Genomic DNA, 23241 nt, shown 5'->3' on the forward strand with positions numbered 1-23241 from the left:
GTGGGCACGAGTCTCAAAGATTCCCATCGTGACCGTGTGATGCGGCGGCCTGTGATATCAAGCATGGTTAGGTGGATTCACCTTCTCTTATTCCCAATTATTTATTTCTTTTATCGGTCAAAATTTGACCCATCGATCCTAATCGAATATTATATTATATTATATTTTTATTTTTCTGATGAAAATAAATGAGCGAGATGAGATTTAAGCTCTTAAGAGAATCTTATGATGATGATAATAAGCTTGTATTCAATATATATAATTTATGGATGAATTATCGTTAAATATTTGAAGGGGTAATATGTAATATTATAATTTTGGCCATTTATTTTATTCTTTTGATCCCCTCTCCTCGTTAGGACTATAAAATGGGGACCTCCGGAGCTTCCCCTGTATGCAACGTGAGAAGGGAAGAGAAGAAGAAGAAGAAGTAGGAATAAAGGAGCGATTTTTAGGTTTGGGACGGAGGGGTTTTAGAGATGTGTGGAGGCGCCATCATCTCCGACTTCATTCCGGCGTCGCGGCGAGTGACCGCGGAGCAAATGTGGGTGGGCCGCGAGAAGGGCGAGCTGAAGAAGGGGAGGCATTGGGATGATGATGACGACGACGACGACGACTTTGAGGCTGACTTCCGGGATTTCAACGACGAGGCCGAGGAGGACGAGTTCGATGGCGGCGAGACGGAGGCGGATGAGTTTGACGCCGTGCACTTTGGTTTTGGATCCAAAGCCCCCTTCACCCGAGGTAACTGAGAGCGAAATTTCAAGAAAGAGGTTGTTTTTCTTCTGTCTCGTCGCGATGTTCTGTGATTAGGAACGGGTAGTGTTCGTAGCATTCCATGCTGAGATGAGGGTTTTATTCGTTGTGTAGGTATGGGGGATTGACTAAGAAAAGACGGGATCTTGCTTACCTTTTCTTTCCAATGTGATGAATGATCGAAAGCAAACATTAAAAAAAAACACAGAAGCTGTGTCTTAGTGTTGTGTGTTTATCCAAAAAAACGAACTTTGCAAGAAAAGAGTGTTTCTTGATCTTACATTAGTATCACTGATGTTTCTCATAATAGCATTTCAAAGTTTTGCTTGGTTTGCAGAGGGCTCAGCTAAGTCTGTAAGGTTTGATGGATCTGCTGCTAAATCAGCCAAAAGAAAGAGAAAGAATCAATACAGAGGAATCCGCCAACGACCATGGGGCAAGTGGGCAGCTGAAATCAGGGATCCTCGCAAAGGAATTCGCGTCTGGCTTGGAACCTTCGATACTGCCGAAGAGGCTGCCAGAGCCTATGATGCTGAAGCCCGCCGGATTCGGGGTAGGAAAGCCAAGGTGAACTTCCCAACAGCAGCAACTGCATCATCATCGGGTTCAAGAAAATGCTCAACAAAGCCTACTGCTTCAGAAATTCCAGAAATAACTGCATTGGAAAAACTTGACTTCGACCAGACATCCAAGTACTGGAGTGACCAAGAGTCTGAATGTTCAAGGTTCATGATAGACAGGGAACTAACCAAGCCTGTTCACATGATGAATCCCCTTATCACAGTAAATTCTTCAGCACCTCCAGAAGGAGCTTCTCTGAATTTTTATTCTGATGAGGGAAGTAATTCTTTTGTTTATACCAACTTTGTATGGGAGCTCGAGGCCAGGACCCCGGAGATCACATTGATTCTTGCTCCCACTGAACCTGATATATACGAAGATGGTGGTGCTCAGAAGAAACTGAAACATAATTGCTCTGTAGAGACCATGCCAGCTGAGAAAAATTCTGCAATTGAACTCTCTGAGGAGTTATATCCTTATGAACCATGCATGAAGTTTCTCCCTGCCCCTTACTTTGGGAGGAGCTCAGATGCCTCAATCGACATCCTATTTGGTGGTGAACTGGTGCAGGGTGGTGTGGATGTTCTGGACCTATGGAATTTTGATGACTTGCCCATGGAGGCCAGTGTTTACTAAAATAAATGTAAGAATTACAATTATCTTAGTTAGGTTGTTGAACAATGCTAAGTGTATATCTTATTTTGGAAATAAGCCTTCCCTTACATGTTGTTTCCTTTCTCAGGAACCATGTTGATGAAGGATATGGAGGTTTGGAAACATTGGCTGGCTATCATGAATTCATTGTGATTTGTCTTGCAAAGGTGTCTTCAAGGATGCTTCTTATAATTGCTTAGTTAGGTGTTTCAATTTTTAGTTTTTGGACAAGCTTTTCATTCGATGATGAATAAATGCTTCTTGCAAGTTAACTCATGTTGCTATGAGCATGCTTGGTTTCTTTTGCTAGTCATGGCCAGAAATACTAGATCGGTTATGAGGTCATGGAGATGGTGGACACAAGGTTGCTGCAATTAAAGTGTATGGTCTATGATGAGAATTTGAAATAAATCTGGATATTAATGGCCATTGTTTCAAAACTTTTTGTGGTTAGTGAGAATTCAAACTCACTTATTAAAGGTCTACAGAGTTTGATTTCCTAATTATGTCCATATTATTCCTTTGTTAGATCTGGTTGATCTTTGTTTGCGAATGACGGATAATGCTTGACGAAAGATGGTTTTCTAAAACCACAGGCAATCTCATGTGTAGCAATTTAGGATTTGGTGGTCTTTGGCAATAGGTTAAATTAAATGTGCTGCTGATGCTGGTTTTGTCTGAATTTTCATCTTTTGCACTTGTTTGATTGGTTTTTGTTTTGCAATGACTGAAACAACAAAGAAAGCTGTATGGTTTTCAGATTCTTGAGTTTTGACCATTATGCAGGATCATCATCTTTTCATCCAGCCAAAACATCTGGGAACTAAAAGAAATCAATCAAAGCAAGTGTCCCACTATTCTGGCTTGCTGTGAGGAGGGCACAATCAAGTGATGCACACATGCATGCAAAAAACAAGAGCTGGTTTTTCTTTTCTTCTGACAGTTTTGGAACATCTACTGGTATACCAGAGATACTCTGATGCTATGATGTTGCACTTTGAGAGTTGTTTGAGCTATGTTAAAGACTCCAATAGGGGGTTTTTGTTAAAGGCAAGTTGCAGTTGTTTACTGAAATAAATGTATGTGCTACTCATCACAAGAATTTGAACTGTTGCTTTCAAGTTGATGGTGTTTTTTTTTGTTTCCTTGATCTCTTTTTGGGATCTGATCAACTTAGGATTCTGTTTTCTTGACCACATAAGTTAACCTAATTTACATACAGAAGCAGCACAAGCCGACTCTCTTAGCTAGAAAATCTTATCTGTCGTCGATCTCAAACATTCAGGCCTACTCAACCCGCTTGAATTAGGTTTAGGTACGCTTGAACGAGATCTAAGATGAACATATTTAATCCTACATCGGTTAAAGATATCATAAGAGCTACAAGAACAAACTATGCCGAGTCCATCCTAAAGCAATCAATTTCTTATCAAATGATATTGTAAAAATCTTACATCGATTTTTTTAGTTTTTATTTTGATTATTGATATTTGAATTTTTATCTTCATATCAAGGAATCAATCAATCTGATGGGCAGAGGTTGAGTGCTCTGTACAACTGAAAGCCACATTTCTTTGATTTGTTATCAGAGGCATACAAGTAGCATTTATGACTTGATTTCAAAGCTGTGCATGGAGGGAGGAGTGTGAGGTTGTCTTCTTCCCAGATCTACAACGCATGCCCTGTAAAAGATCTGATCAAGATCCACAGGAGGAGAACATGGAATGATCCAAACAGGAACAGTAATGATTCCCATGTCCAAGGAATCACAAACTGAGGTGGGTTCCCATTTCCAAGGAGATGGGATTTGCTTTGCAGGGCAACAACATCTCTTGGGCAAGCATCAAATAACACTTACACCCAAAATGAACACTCAAGCAGTCTTTGATGCATGCTTGCCTGAATGATTCAGCAATCTTCTATTATTCCCCCACTTTTGACAGAAAACAAATGGAAGAACTCAGCAAGGTGGCGAGTCAGTATCATTTACCAGCACTTACAGTATTGGAGATGGAGTTGATTACAAGCCACCTGCAGAAACTTTGTGGAAAGGCCATGAAGCTTTTTTGACTTCAGGAGGTATACTTTAGATCACAGTCTGGATTTCGTTGTTCTGTAGGAGCTGAGCTGCCTGCTGTCATCAATAATAGTCTTCCCATAGTGGAAGTCCCATGGGTCAGATTGTAACGATCACCTGTTACAGTTCACCGAGGACTAATTACTGTAGCTCCATTAATGGTCCTTTTCCTCGGAGAAGTTGTCTTCCCTCCAGAATTCAACCATGGAAGTGGATCTTGGAATCGTGCTTCTTCTTGATTTGCTCTTTTGCTTTTCCCCAGCATCGTCGGCCATGTGTCCTCTGAGGCCTTCAAGAGGCACATGTAACAGGTGGCCAACTTCATCTGTGCCTTCAATTGACCATGTATCAAAGCTGTCTTCTCCAACTCTCTCTCTATCTCTGTCTGGATTCCACCTACTACAATCAGACCACCAATATATCGTATAAGATAGATCCGGCCATCAATGTTCCTCCAGATGATGGTTGGATAAGATCCTGACACTGTTTCTGCTGCTACAGGGTTAGCTTGTCTGCATCAGATTATAAGATGTCTCTTTCTGTATGGAAAAACATATTTTTATAACCATGGCCAAAATCTACACTGCTTAATGGTAGCAGATTGTGTTTGTTGTGACAGCAGCCATTCAAGATGAACCTGCAAGTCGATGGCTTGCCAAAGCTGATGACTGCTTTTCCCTTGAACGACAGATGCATCCACCATTCACAAGTTTGAAGTGACGGCATATAGCTTGCCTCACTTGGATCTGAACCTGAGTTGATGATTAATGTAATATTCAACAAGTTTGAACCAGAGAAAATTTTCCTGTGTTATTCTTGCAGTTTTGATTCAAGGACCACTGCATTCTTGAATGCTTGTGTGATGTTTGCTGAAATAAGGAAATCGTCCGCAATATGTTCATAGTCCGAGGAGTATTTTGGAATGAAAGGGAAGGTACTTTTATTGCAGCAAGCCATGGCATGGCATGACATTACAGCCTTAGACCTCACACTGGAAACCTCGAAGACAACAGCCAGTTTCAATCTTGCCAAAGAAAAGAAAAGGCGCAACCCTCACATTAGTTGAGACATGAAACTCATGAAGAACAAAACCTAAGAAGACAGACGGACCCAATGGATAAGACTCCCGCCGATGCAGGGTCTGGGAGGAACAGACTCTACCTTCTAAATCTCAGACATGCAAACAAACAGATCGAGCTACTTGGAGCCATTAATGGCTTCTCCATCGACTGCCAGAGGAACAGACTTTGCCTGAAATGAGAGAAGGAGTCAATGCAAACATTAGTCGAATGACACGATCGATAAGCTTCTCAAGTAAATAGACTGATCCAGGTGTGAGGCTTTTACCAGGTTGCGATACTTGAGGGCGTAGAACATCTCGAGGTAACGGCGAGTCTCGCGCCTGTCCAGGTTGGAGACGTACTTCCAGAAACCATAAACGCCAGAGAGTGTCATCAGCCTCTCCGAGTAGAGCTTCCAAGTGTACCTAATTTTATTTAATTTTAATGCAGAGGTTAAGATGATTGATACTGATCTGAAATTGGCCTTCATGACAAGAAGGGGTTACCAAGAAGGGATCTTACTTCTCTTCAATTCTTTTCAGCCCTCCTAGTGAGATCTTGTCCCAGTGGGTTGGGTCTTCCTTGCACTTCTCAAAGAAATTTACGATGATTTCAGCAGCCTTGTCACCCTGGTAAGGGTCAATGTGGAAGCCAGAAACTCCATCTACTATAATTTCGCCAGGTCCTCCATGAACAGTTGCAAAGGTGGGCAGCCCACAGGTCATGGACTCGACGACGGTGAGTCCAAAGGCTTCGTAGAAGGCAGGCTACACGAAACCAAAGCGAAAGATGCAGGTTGGTGAAACTTCAGCTTGGCATGTAATTGTTTCTACAGAAAAAGAGTAGCCAGTACCTGAATGAAAGCTCCTTTTGTGTCAGCAATGTATCGGTAGAGCTCGCCGTTGCGAACACGGTTCATCTGGGCTGAGATCCAGCGAATGTGCCCATTAAGATTGTACTTCTCAATGAGATCGTACATCTTCTTAAATTCCGCTTGTTCCTCGAGATCCTTGGACTCTTTCCCGTGGTCTCCACACACTACCACAAGGTTCACCAACTCCTTCAAGCGTTCATTCCGGCCATAGAACTCGACCAGACCTGTCAAGTTCTTCACTCGGTCCAGCCTTGCCATGGAGAATATAATGGGTTTTTTTGTGTCATTCAGCACACCCCTGCAAGGACTCTTGAGTTAGTCACTGTGTGATCCGGGAAGAATGACAAATTTAGTTGAAAGAACAGGTCATACTTGTGCTCAGTGTTATCTTCAGGGTTGAAGAGCAGCTCCTCAATCTCGGGGTGGAGGGAAGTGAGTCTCTTTTGCTTCTCTGTGTAAGGGAAGTATATCGACAAATCAGCTCCAGGGGAGACAATGTTGAACTTTGGGTCAAACACATCGATTCCATGAACAACTCGGTAGAGACCAGGAAGAGTAAAAGCGGTGTGAGACTCGTACTGCCCCACGGTATCCTTGCTGAAACAATACAAGATATGAAGAAATTCTCTTAGATTCCAATAGCCATTCTAGTATCCCGATTGAAACAAAGGATGATTAGTACCTCCCAGCAATTTCCTGGAAGGTGCTAGTGATGATAAAGTCAGCATGATTCATCGCAATCAAATCAGCTGTGAATTGGCAAGAGAAATGATACTGATTCTCAAACTTCTTCCAATAGATGTCTGAGTTAGGATACTTCGTTTTCTCCAGTGCATGGGCGATGGTGCACTGCATGTGAAAGACAATAAGAATCAGTGACGCAGAAATCTCATACCGTCTAATATTCAGTTGCAAACTAAGTGATTCAAACCTGGGTTACTCCTAATTTATGTGCTAGCAAAGTCGAAACTAGATTTCCATCACTGTAGTTTCCAATGATCAGATCAGGGGTGGTCTGCAGTTCTCCAGCCAACTCATTTGCTACATCCTATCATCAAAAAACATCATTGATAAACTTTCATGCACAAGTTTATCAAAGCAGATCCATGCCCAAGCCACTGAGATACTGAAAACAAGCTTACAAGACTAAGATTTACCTCAGTATAGGTCTCAAGGTAAGGCCACACTTCGAAACGGGAAATCCATTTGCGGACGATTCCGTTCTCTGTTCTAAATGGAACTCGTAGAATGTGAGTGTGCTCGGTGCCAATGACCTTCTCAAGTTTCTGTCCGCAAGTAGTGCCTACTGCATCAGGAAGCAATCTGGTAACCTGCATCATCCCAGCAATTTAATCTCAGGCAGGGTGCATCGACCATAAATTTCCTTAAAATGTCTAAGGACTAGATAAGATCTAATGACAGTGCAAGAAGCCAATCTAATCTCCTCTCAAATCTTACAATAAGAATTCGGGGTGTGATGTCAAGCCCTTGGCGCTTGATCCTCAGCAGCATCTCATTTTCTAAGGCACGGACTTGATCCAAGATATATACAACCTGCAAACAAAGGTCTCGTGAGAAGCAGAAGAAATTTGACTATTACAAGAGTTGACATTCTTTGAGATCTAGTCATACCTGACCACCAGTGTCAGGATACCCCAAGACATTAGCTTGGGCAAAGTAGCCATGCGGAGAAAGGATCACAACATTAAACATCATAGGAATTGTCCCAAGGAAGTTCTCCAAGGTACAAGGATCAGGTGCCTCCAGAAGGTCCAGTAGCAGATGAATGTTCTCGTACACACGCTGAGCCGTGTCACCCCAACCTTTCTCCAAGCCAAGCTCTTGAAATCTGAAACCAGCCAAATTGAAAGAGTCTGATCAAACACAACATGTAAAAAAGTTGCCACCTTTGCATCACCGAGAGACTTCCATTATATATTCCAGTTTCATAAATAGTCAGCCAGAGAAAATCGAACAAGGAAAAAAAATGATCGACTACCAATTTACCTGTGGTTGAATTCTGAGTATGGGGTGGCAGATGGGATGCTCAATAGATGTTGCTCAGCCTTCCTTAATGCAGCTTGAAGAGCACTAAGGCTTTGTATCCTATCATTGAGCATCATCGACTGCAAGGAACGCAAACTCCAATAAAATTAATGATATCTATGATTTAAATAATACGATATCACAGAAAAGAGCAGCGCTTGATTTTAACATGAGTATTGACAGTTATACTTGGCTAAATCTTCAGTGTAAAAATACCAATTATGTAGCGAGCATGATTAGTTATGTTCGGGCACCAATTTCTTACCCTAAACTACAAATTGCTTTGAAGGTACTCTAAAATTTTTATTAGATGCTTAAATAGGTTTTCCTGAATATTAAATTTGATATTTATACATTCACAGGACAGAACAAGAATGCTAAAACCATATTCATAACCACTAGCAAAAAATGTGAGATAACTATATGTGCTATATAGATCTAGAGAAGAAATAAATACCATGCCCTTGTAGTTGTGCTGCCGCAGGAAATTTAGCAAGGGGTACATGCTTTCTTTGTCATGGAATAACTTTGAGGAAAGGTGTCGGTTAAGGAACTGCACTCCATTTCCAATGGATTTTGATAACGAAGGGCGAGGGAACGAAGCATTGAAGGGCTCAAAATCCAACTCCAGCACAAAGTTATTGTTTTGTGAGCTGAAAGAGGATAAGAAAGATGCAACAAGAAGATCAAATTTTTGTTTCACGGCAAAAAAAATTGGACAACTATTTCCTGATATTGGATCGCCCACCTTCCATCAACAAGTTCTTCCTTAAAGTGCAGGTACTCGGGTACAGTCAACTCTTCCACGGCAAGCTCACTAATGTTCACCCGGACGTGCTCCCAGACTCCGGGGCGCGGCCGGATGGCTAAAGCAACCCATGGAGGAATGACTATGGCTTCCTGCATTGGAGTTAATGTAATGTTCAGGAAAACAGATGAATTGGTGGAATGAAAGAGAATGTGTCATCGTCCAACTTATATACCTGTGCTGCCTTAATGACATCCTCAAAGGCCCCGTCCTTCAGCTTCTCCCTATCTGCTTCAGAAAACGCAGCTGCATATTCTGCCAGCAGCTGGTGAGGCTGCAGCATCCCCTTCCCCTGATTAATGAACCTGCCGAATGAATCATGCAATCGTAAACATGTTTTCACGAATCTGAATGCTAATGGTCGCGAGTGCAAGAAATCATAGATGTTCACAGGTAGAGCAGTCATTCTTTGCAGCTATCTAAGCATGCATGCATAGATCTGACATCCATTTACAAAAGCAAGACGCAAGATCTAACTAAGATGGCTGCAAACCTTGAGAAAAGGGCCACGAGTTCATTGGGATGGGAAGAAAGAGAGTCGCCAATGCGCTCCCGAACGCTGTGGGCGCGAGTCAAGGTGCGCTGAGGCATCGCTGCCGCTGATCTCCTTCAAACCTCAAAAAGCCTGCAGTGCAAGAAAGCCAGAGAAGGTCAGCAAGGCAGATGTGGAAGATGTAGCTGAGATCCAGAGTGAGATCAGGGAAAGATCTAAGAAAGATCACGCGGCAGATCATCCAAAAATAACTGGATAATTGAAAGCATAATACAGTTCAACGAGGAGGAAAGAGATGCTGATGACAGCACAAAAGACCAGCCAGAATACCCAGAAAAAAAATCTCACTTCTGCCGTAAAACAGGAATAACATTCTACCATAACAGATCCAAGAACGGGACAGGGAAGAAAGGATTAGATATCTTGGAAAAGGTTCAGAGGTTGAGTTGGCAAGTGCATGCAAAGGTACTAGACTAGATCTTGAAGAAAGCAGGGGAAAACAAGAGAACTTGACAGCAGTGTTTGTCTGAGAAATATTCTAAAAGAAGATGTAATCAGCTCTGCTAAGTAGTCAGCATAGAGAGAGAGAGAGAGAGAGAGAGAGAGAGGCGTCCGGGTTACTGACAGAGGGGAGAAATCTACTTCACATTTGAAACGTGTTATGACGCACTGGCAGAAGGAAAGGGTTTCAGGCTTCAAAGTCGTCTTTTTCCTTGCCTTCTCCGAGGTTTTCAATGAGGAGTTTCAGTATCTACAGGCAAAAGGATTGAAGCTTCTTCTGATTTCTCTGCTTACCGACACGAAATATTGCAGGCAACGGCAGTCGCAGAAAAGATTGGGCAGGTTTTGGTAGAAAAGAGCAAGCGAAAGAAGCGAAACCTTCTCTCTACACAAAATCTTCTTGAGAACCCACGAAAAAATGGAGCAGAGGCAACAAAACATGAAGTTATTTTAGCATGATTTCCTCGTTTTGACAACGAGGGGGAAAATTAGATGCTTTCACCAGAAATTTTCTCTCATTTCTCTCCCAAGAATGTTATGTTTCCGCCGTATATAGTGGTCGAAAGATTTCAAGAACAGAGAGCGCAGAATCTTTTGCAGGTAACGTTACTAACAAAACTTAATCTTTGATTCCGCTACACCAAGACTACCAAAACCAGAAGCTTGTGGGAGAAACACTACCACAAACAATCTGTTCTCCGGAGGCGCGAAGAAGAGACCTTTACCCTCGGAAAGAGAACCAAAACGAGGAAGCCGAGGAGGAGGAAAGGAGACAAACGCAGCGCAAACAGAGGAAATCAAGAAAACGCAGTGAACGCAGTCAGGATGGATTAGTGAGAAGAGACTGGACTCCCCGCCCCATTTTATACTGGAAAAGAGGTCCCACCTTTGGCTTTCTTTAACCAAGGAAATGGTAGGTGGCGCCACCCTGTTCTCGATTTCATCGACCCACCTGCCTCTCTCTCTCTCCACTGTGGGCTCATCCGGTTTTGCTCCCTCCTCCTTGGATTTCTCGAGCTACAAGCGGTCATTTTTGCTCCATCATCATCTCTTCAACTTTGATTTCGTCCACTCTTCACCCTCTCTTCCATGGAGAGGGAAGGAACGTGACGTGCATTCTCAGGGCTCGTTAGGAAATCTTGATCATAGAAGGAAAGTGTTTCAACAGTGGAAGGACATGAATCCCACTGTAATGATGGTCTTTTAATCCCACTGACGACCGGTCTTAAAGGAAGAGGCAGAGAGCATAAACATCTCACACGCAATGTGTTTCATGAACTCCCCTTTTACATAGGAACTTAAGCCTTTACTTGTGTCCATTTCAGTATGAGGCTTTTACTCATTTATCAGAATTAGTGTATTTATTCTTATATATTTGAATATAATTTATATCACTCAATCCTTCATACTCCGGACAAAAGGGACCGAGTTTTTCGACCTGCAAGCTGAGCTGTCGCCGACCCGACAAACCAGTGGGCTCAGAATCCGACCCCGAAGCGGGTCCCGCTTATCCGAGCTCACGTGCGGTGGCCTATATGTCCGTATAGAAATAAACCGGCCTTTCTCGGTCCAATCGAATCGGACCGGTAAATAAACTCAGAACCGGTCGGGTCGGATCGGAATTGATTACTTACGAGATATTTGTACCGATAAATAGGGCCACGTCTAATTAAATTTCTGGGTCCCAGTCTCAACGCCGTTGCGTGAATGACGAGTGGAAAGCTACATCAGGCGTGCCACGTGATTTCACGGGAGAAGGTGATTGATGTCACAGCACGAATATTCATGACAACACAACATATCTAACACAATAATGTGGATGGATGGTCGCGCGTGGTATATGATTCAATGAAAATATGATGTCATTATGCCTGCTCCAAGGTTATGGAATCATGTGAACGATGACATGATCAAAAGCCATATATATATAATGCGAAACTGCAAGACTCGAGCAAGATTTGCATCTTTTACCTTAGCTTCGAGCGAATCACTTCCTCTCCTGCCTTCTGTTCGACTATCGTTCAGCTAATCTGGCACCAAGCCAAATTGGGATCAACTGCAAGGAGTCAGTGGTCGATTTGATCTTATCCATTTCCTCCCACACGATATGGAACATGTCGGTCGAAGCAGCGGGCTCCACACACAGACAAGTATGATTATGTTATTTCTATTTATTAAAAAAAATATTAAATTATTATTATTATTATTATTATATTGGAGAATATGAGAATAAATACAGTTTAACTCTTTTTTTATCTTTTGTCGCCCAATTATGTAACCTATGACTCGCCAATGGTACGGTCAGCATTCCAACATCGAAGCTTGATCTCGACGCAATGACGTATCATAAAGGCTCGGGTCGGTCACGCAACGGACGGTTGAAACCCCGCCCCGCTGTGGGCCCCGCGCCCCCCCCCCCCCACCCACGTTACTGGAATTGCACGAAAAGGGCCTGCAATTATCCAAAGAACAGGTCACAGAACCTTACACCGCCACCGACGATGACTTATCCACCGATGATAGCATATGCTCTTTGGGTAAGGACGATAAATAAAAGTCCTGATAGCTTATTGCTCGCCGTGGACTGTTCGATTAATATATATATATATATATATATATATATATATATATATATATATATATATATATATATATATATATATATATATATATATGTATTTTATAATTGTGATCGCCCTCTTGGGTAGAGTTGAATTGGAACACCTAACTTACCAAACAATCTTGGCAGGCTAACCAGCTAGATTTCATGGGGGTGATGGAGTCCACATACAAGATCAGGATCTATGTGAATTACAACCTTACGATCGCATCAAGATTCGCACCAGCTTCATGATCGGAGGTAAATACTTTGCACCTGCAAGTGAAGGCGGGTGTTTGGATAGCTTGCCCGCCTGTGTCTGCGGTGGAGAGACAGCGACCGTGCACCAGTGATGGCTTGGATCACCTGCACACTGCCACGCTTGTGTTAGCTGATGCGTAGGTTTCGAGGGCTTTGCCTTGTGAACGGCGGTTTCGCTGGGGAAAGACCATGGTTTGGGATTGGATCTCAGATGTCACCCAAGTTTTGGGAGCTCACTCCACTGAAGTTTGGCACCAGCGTCGGGTTGAGGGAGCTGGAAATTCCATGGTCGAGTACGTTATTAGTGGAAGTTTGTCAACGTTAGGTGTCGATCCATCAAACAAAAAATCTCCATGCATGACTCTGCAACCAGAAAAGACAACTTTGACTTGCGTGGATGATAGCTCATGAACGAATCAGATGTGGCGTTTGAAGCCTTCTACTCTATGGTTGGAGCTGCAGCTTGAATGACAGTGAAATCCTGACCCCGGAGACAAATCCGTAGGTGCCAACCAAGGTGAATTCATTGACATCGTATCTGTCACTCCATCTGACAGCTGAACTAGTCTTCTTCTAACTTGGGCCTGGAAACTACCGTTTCTGCAATGTAAACAGGCTGCATATGGTAGCAACAGAAACTAAGTGACTATAATGGATTCTTATGGTTAAAGCATGTATCCTTCTTCACGTTGTATACGTACTATAGATTATACTTAGCGAAACAGCAAAGCCAGTAATCTACATCACCAACACACTATCGACTCGCTGTTCAGTAACAGAGCATCCTCGATAAGCTTGACATATAACCTCTTTTGAGTAATAGCTAGGAGGAACGAGGAAGGAACAGGCAAGCATCAGTCGGTCTTCCGCCGGAAGGAGCACCCCTCGGTAAGCCGGGTTCGACCGCCGGTTGGCTGACAGAGCGCAGTTTGGCAGTTCCCACAGATCACCACCGTCTGAGAGTGACTAAACACGGTAGTTCTGCATGCATGAGCCCAGCAACGTTACGTCCATAAACTACCATACAGCCACAGAGAAGCGAAGAAGACCTACTTAAAGAACACAGTTTGTGATCGGAACTCACATGTTGAAGCACCCTTGGCACTTCACATCCTTCAATCGACAAGAATCAACGGTGAAGAAGGTTTGTCGGCTAAAGAACAAGGAAGAAACAGACGTTTGATGAAAACAAGGAGACGTACCATGAAGAAGGAGTTCGGAGACTGAACGAGGCGCTTCTTCTTGTGGCGTCTCTTCTCGAGCTCCGGCGGAGGGTCGAGCAGATCGATGTCACCCGGAAGCACCTGAAGACGTCAGTAGCGTCGTATCAAAAGAGCAAGAATTGCACAGGAACATCCGAAACGAGATCCAACCACTCACCATCTCGCCACAATCCTAAGCAGAGGAAGAGTCTTCTTCTTTGGAGGTGAGGATGGCAGCATCTTATCTCGCGCGGCTAAACGAATCACGGCCGATGGATGAGCTGTCGTGTCCAAGAGCATCGAAGAAAGGTCTCGGCTTCTCCACCACGTTCGAGCGAGGCGGTTGCGTTGACATGACGGTGGCGGACAGCGGCGACGTCGGGAGAGTTCTGCTGCGTCGGATCTCGACACGTCGACAGCGACGTTTGGGCGACGCGTCAGAGCTGCGAACCCACACCGACTTGGGCCGGACAGCCACCACATCTTGTTATTTTTCGATAAAAGTAATTATTTTAATTAATAGAAAATTAACTGCTTGTTATTGTCCCTATTAATCATGCAAGCATTTCTGCAGCATTTCCATAACGATTAGGTTAGAAATATTAAATACGAAAAATTTTGGATGCAAGCTATTATATGAATAGTAAAAAAAAATGATATGTTGATTGTGTAAAAGATAAACTTTTATATCTGATAGTACATAGATAAAATATTAAAAATTAGAGGATAATTTTTATTTTTTTAACAATCTTAATTTAACATCTTATGCACGTAGACAATCTTAATTAGATAACAATGATAAAGACAATCTATAATTCTATGCTTTGGACCCGGGTGAATGATAATGTTTTATCTTTTTTTTAGTTTCGATGTCATACAGAGAACATGTGTTTAATTGATAATATCATTCATAGTATAAGGTATTATGGATAATACTAATATAAATTTAAAAAAAATAAAAAAAATAATTAATTTACACTATCTAATTTGGATGAGATTATATAAAATCTAATATATTTATAAGAACATCAAGTCAAGTGAAGAGAAATGGTTTATGTTCCATCTTCCTTCTTCTTTTGATTTGTTTTAAAAAAGATACCATTCATTTTTTATTTATTTATTTTTTACAATCAAAATGTATGGATCCATACATTTGTCATTCTAGAAAAGAAAACCTAACGAGGTTAAAAAAACATAAATTAACAAAAAATATACGGTTAGAAAATAGATAGATAAACAAGTTATAGAAGAAGTTGATTGTTATTAACATATCCCCCTTCCTTTTATACAGGTTAGAAGGGAGAATTTTCTTCAACAGGTTAGAGGATTTCCCTCAACAGAGTAGAGAGATTTTCTCAAATAGTTAGGGAAATCTCATCTACTTATCATGCCCCCGCAAGATGGTGCTCCGATCAAGGAGGCCAATCTTGGACTGATGTAATGCAAAAAAGTTTACGAGCTAGAGGCTTCGTAAATGAGTCGGCTAATTGATCAGCCGTATGAACATGAGAAACACGAAGTTGACGGCAGACAACTTGATCGCGTACAAAGTGGAAGTCGATAGCAATATGTTTCATGCGGGAGTGGAATACCGAATTAGCGCACAAATAGGTAGCTCCAATATTATCACAATATATTGTAGGGGTAGAATCGATGTTGAGTTCCTGGAATAGATTCGTGATCCAATTGAGTTCTGCAGTGGTAGTAGCAATGACACGGTATTCAGCTTCAGTTGTAGACCGAGCGACTGTCTTTTGCTTCTTAGAACTCTAACTGATTGGATGAGCACCAAAGAAGATAATATACCCCGATGTAGATGTTCTATCATCAAGGTTACCTGCCCAATCAGCATCGGCAAAGGCATAAAGACGAAGTGGAGAGTGTTTACGAAAAAAGAGTCCATGATTTAGGGTCCCTTTAAGATATCGTAAAAGTCTCTTGACCGCAGACCAGTGTAGAGTAGATGGTTGCTGCATAAACTGTGATAATTTGTTGACAGCAAATGAGATGTCTGGATGCGTGAGAGCTAAGTATTGTAAAGAGCCAACAACTTGGCGGTATTAAGTGGGTTCCGTAGCAGGACTTCCATCCGATAATTTGAGAGAACCACTAGTAGAGATGGGGGTTGTAACTGCATTTGCATCCTGCATGTTTGTCTTTAATAACAAATCTTGAATGTACTTGCGTTGTGATAAAAAGAGACCGGAAGATGTGAAGGTAGCTTCGACGCCCAGAAAGTAGCTCAAGGGTCCGAGATCCTTAAGCGAGAATTGAGCTACCAATTGTTTGATGAATGCTTGGATGCTGATGGGATTGTTGCCTGTGATAATAATATCATCCACATATACCAGAATATACATTGTGTTTCCATGATGATGTCGCAGAAATAATGAAGTATCAGATTTGGAGTTAAGAAAGCCGACAGAAGTAAAAAATGAGCTAAGTTCAGTGTACCAAGCTCTCGGAGCCTGACGAAGTCCATAAATGGCTTTCCGAAGTTTGCAAACATGCTGTGGATACTAAGGATGAGTAAAACCGGATTGTTAACATCCAATTGTCGTAATTGCCAGCCTTTAGTGGTAGCCAGACTCAAGATAAACCGGATTGTAGTGGGTTTAACAACAGGACTAAACGTCTCAGTAAAATCAACTCCAGATCGTTGATGAAACCCTTTGGCGACCAGGCATGCCTTATATCGGGCAACAGAGCCATCTGGGTTCCGCTTAATTCTAAAGACTCACTTACACCCGATGATGTTTTGTGAAGGATGGAAAGGAATGAGATCCCATGTTGAATTATGGAGGAGGGCATTATATTCCTCACTCATGGCAGTACGCCAATGCGGATATTTTTTGGCTTGAGTGAAGGTGATGGGTTCAACGTTGGGGGATGAGGAATTCATGATAGCTTATAGGTTAAGTACCTGACGAGGTTTAAAAATACCATGCTTAGAGCGAGTGGTCATAGGATGATTGGAGACGACAGGATTGGGAGGTGATGTTGGGTGAGGATCTATGGCACAAGCCGGGTCAAATGGAGACACGTCAGGGGCACTTGGGCGAGAAGGAGGTAAAGAGGATGGTTGTGTTTCGGAACATATTGCCCCATCAATTGGGGAAGAGTGGAGTGGAGTAGGAACAGAGGAAACGGGCAAGTGTTGAACTGGAGTGATATAGTGCGGATCAGGAGGGAAGGAAGTAGACGAAGTCATGGGAGGCTCGTCCGATTGGTCCGAAGGTATACTCCAATGAGATAGTGAAGTGGTCCGTATGGCAAGATATGGAAGGGTTTGGAAAGGAAAGTTAGACTCAACAAAGACAACGTGACGTGATATGAAGATTTTGTGAGTGTGGAGATTATAACAGCGGAAAGCATTATGTTCAAGTGAGTAACCAATAAAGACGCAAGGAGTAGAGCGGGATGTTAACTTATGAGAGGCATAGGGACGTAACCAAGGATAACATAAACAACCGAACACTCGGAGTTTACGAAGGTTAGGAGGTTTGTGAAATAGTGTGTCAAAGGGGGACTGGTATTGTAGAACTAGTGTAGGCATTCGATTGATTAGGTAGACAGCAGTTTGAAAGTCTACTGTCCAAAAAGTTGAAGGCATCGAAGCCTGATGTAGAAGTGTGAGTCCAGTTTCTACTATATGCCGATGTTTGTGAGGAGTATGTGGGGGAGACTTGAGATGTTGAATGCCACAAGCTGAGAAATGGGATGTCAGGGCTTGATATTCACCGCCACCATCAGAGTAGACTGTTTTAATGGTAGACTGAAAATAGTTTTCGACCAACTTTTGGAAAGTGAAAAAAATGCGAGAAACGTCGGATTTATGGGAAAGAGGATATATTCATGTGTACTTAGAGAAGTGATCTATAAAAATAACATAAAATCGGAACTCATCAAAAGATAAGATTGGAGCAGGACCCCAAACATCAGTATATATAATTTCAAAAGGTTTAGAGGAGGAAATGGAAGATGAGCCAAAAGGCTGCTGATGACTCTTATTACTAAGGCAAGCATCACAATGCATCATAGAATTAGTGGACTTAAAAAGAGGAAGAGAGTGACGAGATAGAGGGATGACTAAGCTGACGATGCCACACATCAACTGGAGCCGCAATAGAAGAATGAACAGTGGGCTGAGTTATTCGAGAGGCTGACGGCCATTCGTAAATGTTGTCTTTATTCGGGCCTTGGACCAATGATGCCCCCGTGCTCAAGTCCTTAACAAGAAATGAATCAGGAAAGAATTCAATGGAAGTATTATTATGTTTGCAAAATTAAGAAACAGAAATGAGGTTGCGTTTAATATGAGGGGCGCATAAAACATCGGGTAAATGTATTAGAGTCAGAATTAAGCATTGTGGAACCAGTATGAGTTATAGGAAGTTCTTTACCATCACCGATGATGATATCTTCATCGCCGCCATAGGAATTGTGAAGAGACAAATTCTGAAGATCAGCGGTGATGCGATGAGAGGCACCAGAGTCGACAATCCAGTTGGACTAGCTAGGTGTCGGAGAAGTTAGGAGATTTGCCTGAGGCCAGTGTGACGGAGCAGGGAGACGGGGACGAGACCGGCAAACTTTAGCGGAGTGGCCGACTTTGTCACATAGTTGGCAAACGACTCGTCGTTGATGGCTCGGTAGGGCAGGACGCCAAGACGGATGATGGCTGGAGTTACCACTTTGCGAGAAGTGATGACTAGGAGGATAGGAGGGGTGTTGCATGGAACTCACAGAATCAAGAGGCGCATTAGCCAAACCTTGGGTGATAGTCAGTCAACTTATCATAGAGATCTTCAAAAGAGACTGGCGAGTCGCGTGTCCGAATTGCAGCAGCCAATTCCTTGTAGTCGGTGTCGAGACCATTGAGGGTATGAATGACAACCTCTTCGTCACATAGGGAATGACCTATCAAGGCCAAGTCATCAATGATAACCTTGATATGTTGTAGATAATCAGAGATAGTACTTCCCTCTTGTTTTGTCACCATAAGCTTGGATAGAAGACTAATACACGAATGATTTGCCAGGGTGGTTTGTAGTGTAGACCATGCATTGGCAGCTGTCACACATGAAGATATCAAGGGAGCAACGGATCCAGCAACTGAAGCTTAAATAGCTTGGAGGATGAGACGATCTTGACGTAGCCACAATTTGTGAGCTGGATTGAGTACTGGACTGGGATCGCCGGGGATGTTGAGCATGGCCGGAGGACAATTGTAACCTAACAAGTCGTATCCAAATAAAAGATTAGAAAATTGAGCTCGTTAGGACGCATGGTTGCCACCCTTTGATAACTTAAAGGGGATCAGCGTGGTAGCATTGATGGAGATAAGCCCTGTAGAAGAACAAGAAGTGGGAGTCCCTACAGGAACTGAAACATCAGAAGAAGTGAACGAAGACATTTTTTTTTTGTTTTTTTTTAGGAAGAGATGCAGCGAACCTTGTGTGATACTCAGGTCACACAAGGTGGAGAATGAGGGAGGGGGCTGCTGCTATAGATTACTGCAACAGATTGTAGAGGCTGCGAAAACTGCAGCGGTATTCAAGACTACGGTTCGTCGGGAAATGGCCGCGAAAATCTGCAGCGGTACTCAAGGAAACTGCAGTGAGAGAAATCTGCAGCAATTAGATGTATAGAGGAAAGCGGCAGCGAAAGCTGCTGCGGTAGAGGAAGGAAGATGCAGCGGTTGCGGTTGCGGCTACTGCTAGCCGGGAAGCAGCTGCGACAGCAAAGGAGGAAGACACGACAGTCGTCGTTAAGCAAGGTAGACTGAGCGAGGAAGACACCGCCGTTCGTCGTTCGTCGCTATTGAGGAGGAGGACACCGTCGTTAAGGAGGCGCCGTTGTGTAGAGGGAAGCGGCAGCGAAAGCTGCTGTGGTAGAGGAAGATTTAGCAGTTGCGACTGCTGCTGGCCGGGAAGTGAGGAAGACACCACTATTGAGGAGGTAGTGAGAGAATGTTTTCCTCCTTGCATGACAGCGACGAAGAGTGTCTGTTGTAGGCAACAAATAGGAGAGGGAGCAAGGCCAGCGAAGAAAAGCAAGACTGGCGATGAAGGAAGAGAAGGAGTGGATGAGCAGAGCCAAGACGGTGCTCGTTAGCACTGACTCTGAATCCGTGTCTTGTGCTTATTCAATGACTCCGCTTGAGGCAGCGTGTTACTATGGCCCCTTGGCTAACACACGGCGATACTGCTGTCGCCAAGGAGGAACTGCTCTGATACCATGTTAGAAAATAAATAGATAAACAAGTTGTAGAAGAAGTTGATTGTTATTAACATATCCCCTTCCTTTTATACATAGAAGGGAGAATTTTCCTCAACATGTTAGAGGATTTTCCTCAACAGAGTAGAGAGATTTCCTCAAACAATTAGGGAAATCTCATCTACTTATCACATACAAAAGAAAACCTAATGTACTTTTGTCATTATTTCAATAGTATCTACTCATTCAAAACTTAATTTAAATATCATATTTCATCTCAAATATTTTTGAGATACTCTTGGGAAATCCTTATAGATCTCCCATAAGAATCTATGAACCTATAAGAATCCATACAGCACAAATGCTTTTATTGGAATTTATTATTATTATTTTTTCAATCATCGTTCTCAAACATAGATCTTTATTATGCAGAAAGAAAATCTAATCTATATACACTTGAATATTTAATATATATAATTTTTTTAAAAAATATTATTTTATGTTATATATAAGAATCCATAAACCAGAATTCATTATAAATCTTCGAAAATAAGAAGACACTCGCATAACACCTAAGTTGGTGAGAAAGAAGATATATTCGTAGACAAAAGAGATCTAAGTTGGTGAGACGAAGACATACTCTATTCTCTTATTCTTGCATGTATCTCTCCTTCCTTCATCATAACTATTATCGAGATATCACCATACAAACAACTTATCTAAGGAGAAAAATTTTTTGCTCACTTGGAATGATGTTAAGTACCGTCCAACAAATACTTTCCGAGATATCCAAAGCCAACGTGAAGGAATGATCGGAAAATACGAAAGAGAGAATCAAGACATATACAAACCTATACTCGTATGGTTTACCATCGATTCATTTATCGTTTGGTATATATATATATATCCCTGCCAAGAGTTACGATGATCCCCTGCTAGTACTCGACTAAGCGTTTACCAACTACGTATCAGGCGGCGTTCCGTACGGACCAGATGGTTCAGGATTCACGATCTCCGTTGGTGTGTGGGCGCTGCGAGTGCGGTTACCGCCCGAGGAGGCAGCGGGGCACGAGGCTCGCCAACTAACCGGAGGAGAGGAGCCGGTGGCCACGTGGCGACGGGGTGCACCAAACCGGAATTCGGACGCCCGTGGCATCGAATTTGATCGTCCATCCCACGTTCCGTCCCTATAAATCTTCCCGGTGCCTCCCCTTGGCTTCTCCATCCTGGAAGCGGCTCCGCGTCGCCTTGGCACTACTCCTACGACCGCTCCCCGGCCATCCCACGGTCCGTAACGATGGCCGACCTCCAGGAGATCCGCCGCTCGCAGAGGGCCGAGGGACCCGCCGCGGTGCTCGCCATCGGCACCGCCACGCCGGCCAACGTCCTCTACCAAGCTGACTACCCCGACTACTACTTCCGCATCACCAAGAGCGACCACCTCACCGAGCTCAAGGAAAAGTTCAAGAGGATGTGTACGTCACCTCTACCTCTTCTTGTGATATTACACTCACCCTATTTTGTTCCTTGATCTTTGAGAGACTTCGTGACCGACAAGTGTGTAGTGTGTACCTCTCCAGACAGTCTGAGAGTCGTCCAAGAAGCGTGACTTCTTTCTTGTTGATTTCATACGCACAATCCTGCTTATCACAAACCAGCTGATGGTGTTGTCTTGTTACCATAATTTAGTAGTATTTTATTGCCTGGTAGCATTTAGATAAGAGCTGTGTCATTGTTCTAGAATAGGACTTGTGCTTTCTGCTGGAAATGTTCTCTCCTTTACCAAAGGACCGTGCGTTATTGCATGGTTTTCTGTGGCTTCAGGCGACAAGTCGATGATCCGAAAGCGTTACATGCACCTCAACGAGGAGATCCTCAAGGAGAACCCCAACATCTGCGCCTACATGGCGCCGTCGCTGGACGCGCGGCAGGACATAGTGGTGGTGGAGATTCCGAAGCTGGGGAAGGAGGCTGCCGTCAAGGCCATCAAGGAGTGGGGCCAGCCCAAGTCCAAGATCACCCACCTGGTCTTCTGCACCACCAGCGGTGTCGACATGCCCGGCGCCGACTACCAGCTCACCAAGCTCCTCGGCCTCCGCCCCTCCGTCAACCGCCTCATGATGTACCAGCAGGGCTGCTTCGCGGGCGGCACCGTGCTCCGCCTCGCCAAGGACCTGGCCGAGAACAACCGCGGCGCGCGCGTCCTCGTGGTTTGCTCCGAGATCACCGCCGTCACCTTCCGCGGGCCCTCGGAGTCCCACCTCGACAGCCTCGTCGGCCAGGCATTGTTCGGGGACGGCGCTGCTGCCATCATCGTGGGGGCCGACCCGGACCCCGCGATCGAGCGGCCCCTGTTCCAGATCGTCTCCGCCAGCCAGACCATCGTCCCGGACTCCGAGGGCGCCATCGACGGCCACCTGAGGGAGGTCGGCCTCACGTTCCACCTGCTCAAGGACGTGCCGGGGCTGATATCCAAGAACATAGAGAAGAGCCTGGTGGAGGCGTTCAAGCCGCTGGGGATCGACGACTGGAACTCCATCTTCTGGATCGCGCACCCCGGCGGTCCGGCGATCCTCGACCAGGTGGAGGCCAAGATCGGACTGCAGAAGGAGAAGATGCAGGCGACGAGGCGCGTGCTCAGCGAGTACGGCAACATGTCGAGCGCCTGCGTGCTGTTCATCCTGGACGAGATGAGGAACCGGTCGGCGGCGGACGGCAAGGCGACCACCGGCGAGGGATTGAAGTGGGGAGTACTCTTCGGCTTCGGGCCCGGGCTGACCGTGGAAACCGTCGTCTTGCACAGTATGCCAATCGTTGCAAACTGATGGCATGCAACACTAGCAAGAACTGAACTCGTCCATCTTTCTCTTCCAGTATTCTACGCCTAAGAAGCTGTTTAAGCGTGTCGGATGGTGTTCAATAAGATGTATTCTGTCAGCTCAGTTTGATATGGATTTGGCTTAGATCATCAGTTCTCATTACTTTTGTTGATCAAAATGGAATTCACCATCCCTGCATATAAAACCGAGGCTGAGCAGGTTTAACCTCCATCAAGAATTATTGTATTTTTCTTGTTCCTGTTCAGTGAATTAATCGCTTGTTGAACATCACCGGTATCAAACTCATGTC

The 23241-nt window shown here is 43.8% G+C and overlaps 4 protein-coding genes across 7 annotated transcripts; 2 read left to right on the plus strand and 2 right to left on the minus strand.

Moving 5' to 3' along the window:
• The first annotated feature begins 410 nt into the window (after positions 1-410).
• LOC103987500 (ethylene-responsive transcription factor 1) lies at positions 411-3038 on the plus strand. 2 transcript variants are annotated; one of them, XR_010514729.1, is made up of 4 exons: positions 411-744; positions 1094-1960; positions 2060-2138; positions 2758-3038. XR_010514729.1 is itself a non-coding variant. In XM_009405824.3 (3 exons), the coding sequence occupies exons 1-2, from the start codon at positions 480-482 to the stop codon at positions 1951-1953; spliced, it is 1125 nt and encodes a 374-aa protein (XP_009404099.2). In that variant the 5' UTR covers positions 411-479; the 3' UTR covers positions 1954-1960; positions 2060-2463. The 2 variants fall into 2 exon arrangements, 1 of the variants encoding a protein (XP_009404099.2); XM_009405824.3 differs by lacking the exon at positions 2758-3038 and having other exon boundaries at positions 2060-2463.
• Positions 3039-4963: 1925 nt separating this feature from the next.
• On the minus strand, positions 4964-10677 carry LOC103987501 (sucrose synthase 2). Of its 3 annotated transcripts, none has more exons than XM_009405826.3 (16): positions 10557-10677; positions 9331-9462; positions 9013-9142; positions 8778-8929; positions 8487-8682; positions 7991-8109; positions 7616-7832; positions 7442-7537; positions 7141-7314; positions 6915-7031; positions 6666-6832; positions 6356-6580; positions 5963-6281; positions 5632-5876; positions 5396-5534; positions 4964-5299 (listed from the first exon to the last, which is right to left on the minus strand). In XM_009405826.3, exons 2-16 carry the CDS (start codon positions 9426-9428, stop codon positions 5246-5248), a joined length of 2448 nt encoding a protein of 815 aa, XP_009404101.1. In that variant the 5' UTR covers positions 9429-9462; positions 10557-10677; the 3' UTR covers positions 4964-5245. The 3 variants fall into 3 exon arrangements, with proteins under 3 accessions (XP_009404101.1, XP_009404100.1, XP_065043008.1); XM_009405825.3 differs by having other exon boundaries at positions 10513-10671; XM_065186936.1 differs by lacking the exon at positions 10557-10677 and adding an exon at positions 9709-9835.
• A 2653-nt stretch (positions 10678-13330) lies between these two features.
• On the minus strand, positions 13331-14219 carry LOC135677695 (small ribosomal subunit protein eS27w-like). Its single transcript, XM_065190070.1, has 4 exons — positions 14072-14219; positions 13894-13995; positions 13776-13804; positions 13331-13672 (listed from the first exon to the last, which is right to left on the minus strand). The coding sequence occupies exons 1-4, from the start codon at positions 14072-14074 to the stop codon at positions 13546-13548; spliced, it is 261 nt and encodes an 86-aa protein (XP_065046142.1). The 5' UTR covers positions 14075-14219; the 3' UTR covers positions 13331-13545.
• A 7106-nt stretch (positions 14220-21325) lies between these two features.
• On the plus strand, positions 21326-23114 carry LOC135676105 (chalcone synthase 2-like). The gene is made up of 2 exons (XM_065186937.1): positions 21326-21587; positions 21937-23114. The coding sequence occupies exons 1-2, from the start codon at positions 21410-21412 to the stop codon at positions 22935-22937; spliced, it is 1179 nt and encodes a 392-aa protein (XP_065043009.1). The 5' UTR covers positions 21326-21409; the 3' UTR covers positions 22938-23114.
• The last annotated feature ends 127 nt before the right edge of the window (positions 23115-23241 follow it).

Source organism: Musa acuminata, chromosome BXJ1-6, assembly GCF_036884655.1.
Source record: "Musa acuminata AAA Group cultivar baxijiao chromosome BXJ1-6, Cavendish_Baxijiao_AAA, whole genome shotgun sequence".
NCBI lineage: Eukaryota > Viridiplantae > Streptophyta > Magnoliopsida > Zingiberales > Musaceae > Musa > Musa acuminata.

Excerpts from the sequence above, each read along its gene's own strand:
- LOC103987500 (XM_009405824.3), top strand. The coding sequence starts at position 480 with ATGTGTGGAGGCGCCATCATCTCCGACTTCATTCCGGCGTCGCGGCGA. Across the intron at positions 745-1,093 it reads CAAAGCCCCCTTCACCCGAG|AGGGCTCAGCTAAGTCTGTA; the intron begins GTAACTGAGAGC and ends CTTGGTTTGCAG.
- LOC103987501 (XM_009405826.3), bottom strand. The coding sequence starts at position 9,428 with ATGCCTCAGCGCACCTTGACTCGCGCCCACAGCGTTCGGGAGCGCATT. Across the intron at positions 6,581-6,665 it reads TTCCAGGAAATTGCTGGGAG|CAAGGATACCGTGGGGCAGT; the intron begins GTACTAATCATC and ends GTATTGTTTCAG. Across the intron at positions 5,535-5,631 it reads CTGAAAAGAATTGAAGAGAA|GTACACTTGGAAGCTCTACT; the intron begins GTAAGATCCCTT and ends AAATAAAATTAG.
- LOC135677695 (XM_065190070.1), bottom strand. Across the intron at positions 13,805-13,893 it reads CTCCGAACTCCTTCTTCATG|GATGTGAAGTGCCAAGGGTG; the intron begins GTACGTCTCCTT and ends TGTCGATTGAAG. Across the intron at positions 13,673-13,775 it reads TGCCAAGGGTGCTTCAACAT|AACTACCGTGTTTAGTCACT; the intron begins GTGAGTTCCGAT and ends TCATGCATGCAG.
- LOC135676105 (XM_065186937.1), top strand. The coding sequence starts at position 21,410 with ATGGCCGACCTCCAGGAGATCCGCCGCTCGCAGAGGGCCGAGGGACCC. Across the intron at positions 21,588-21,936 it reads GGAAAAGTTCAAGAGGATGT|GCGACAAGTCGATGATCCGA; the intron begins GTACGTCACCTC and ends CTGTGGCTTCAG.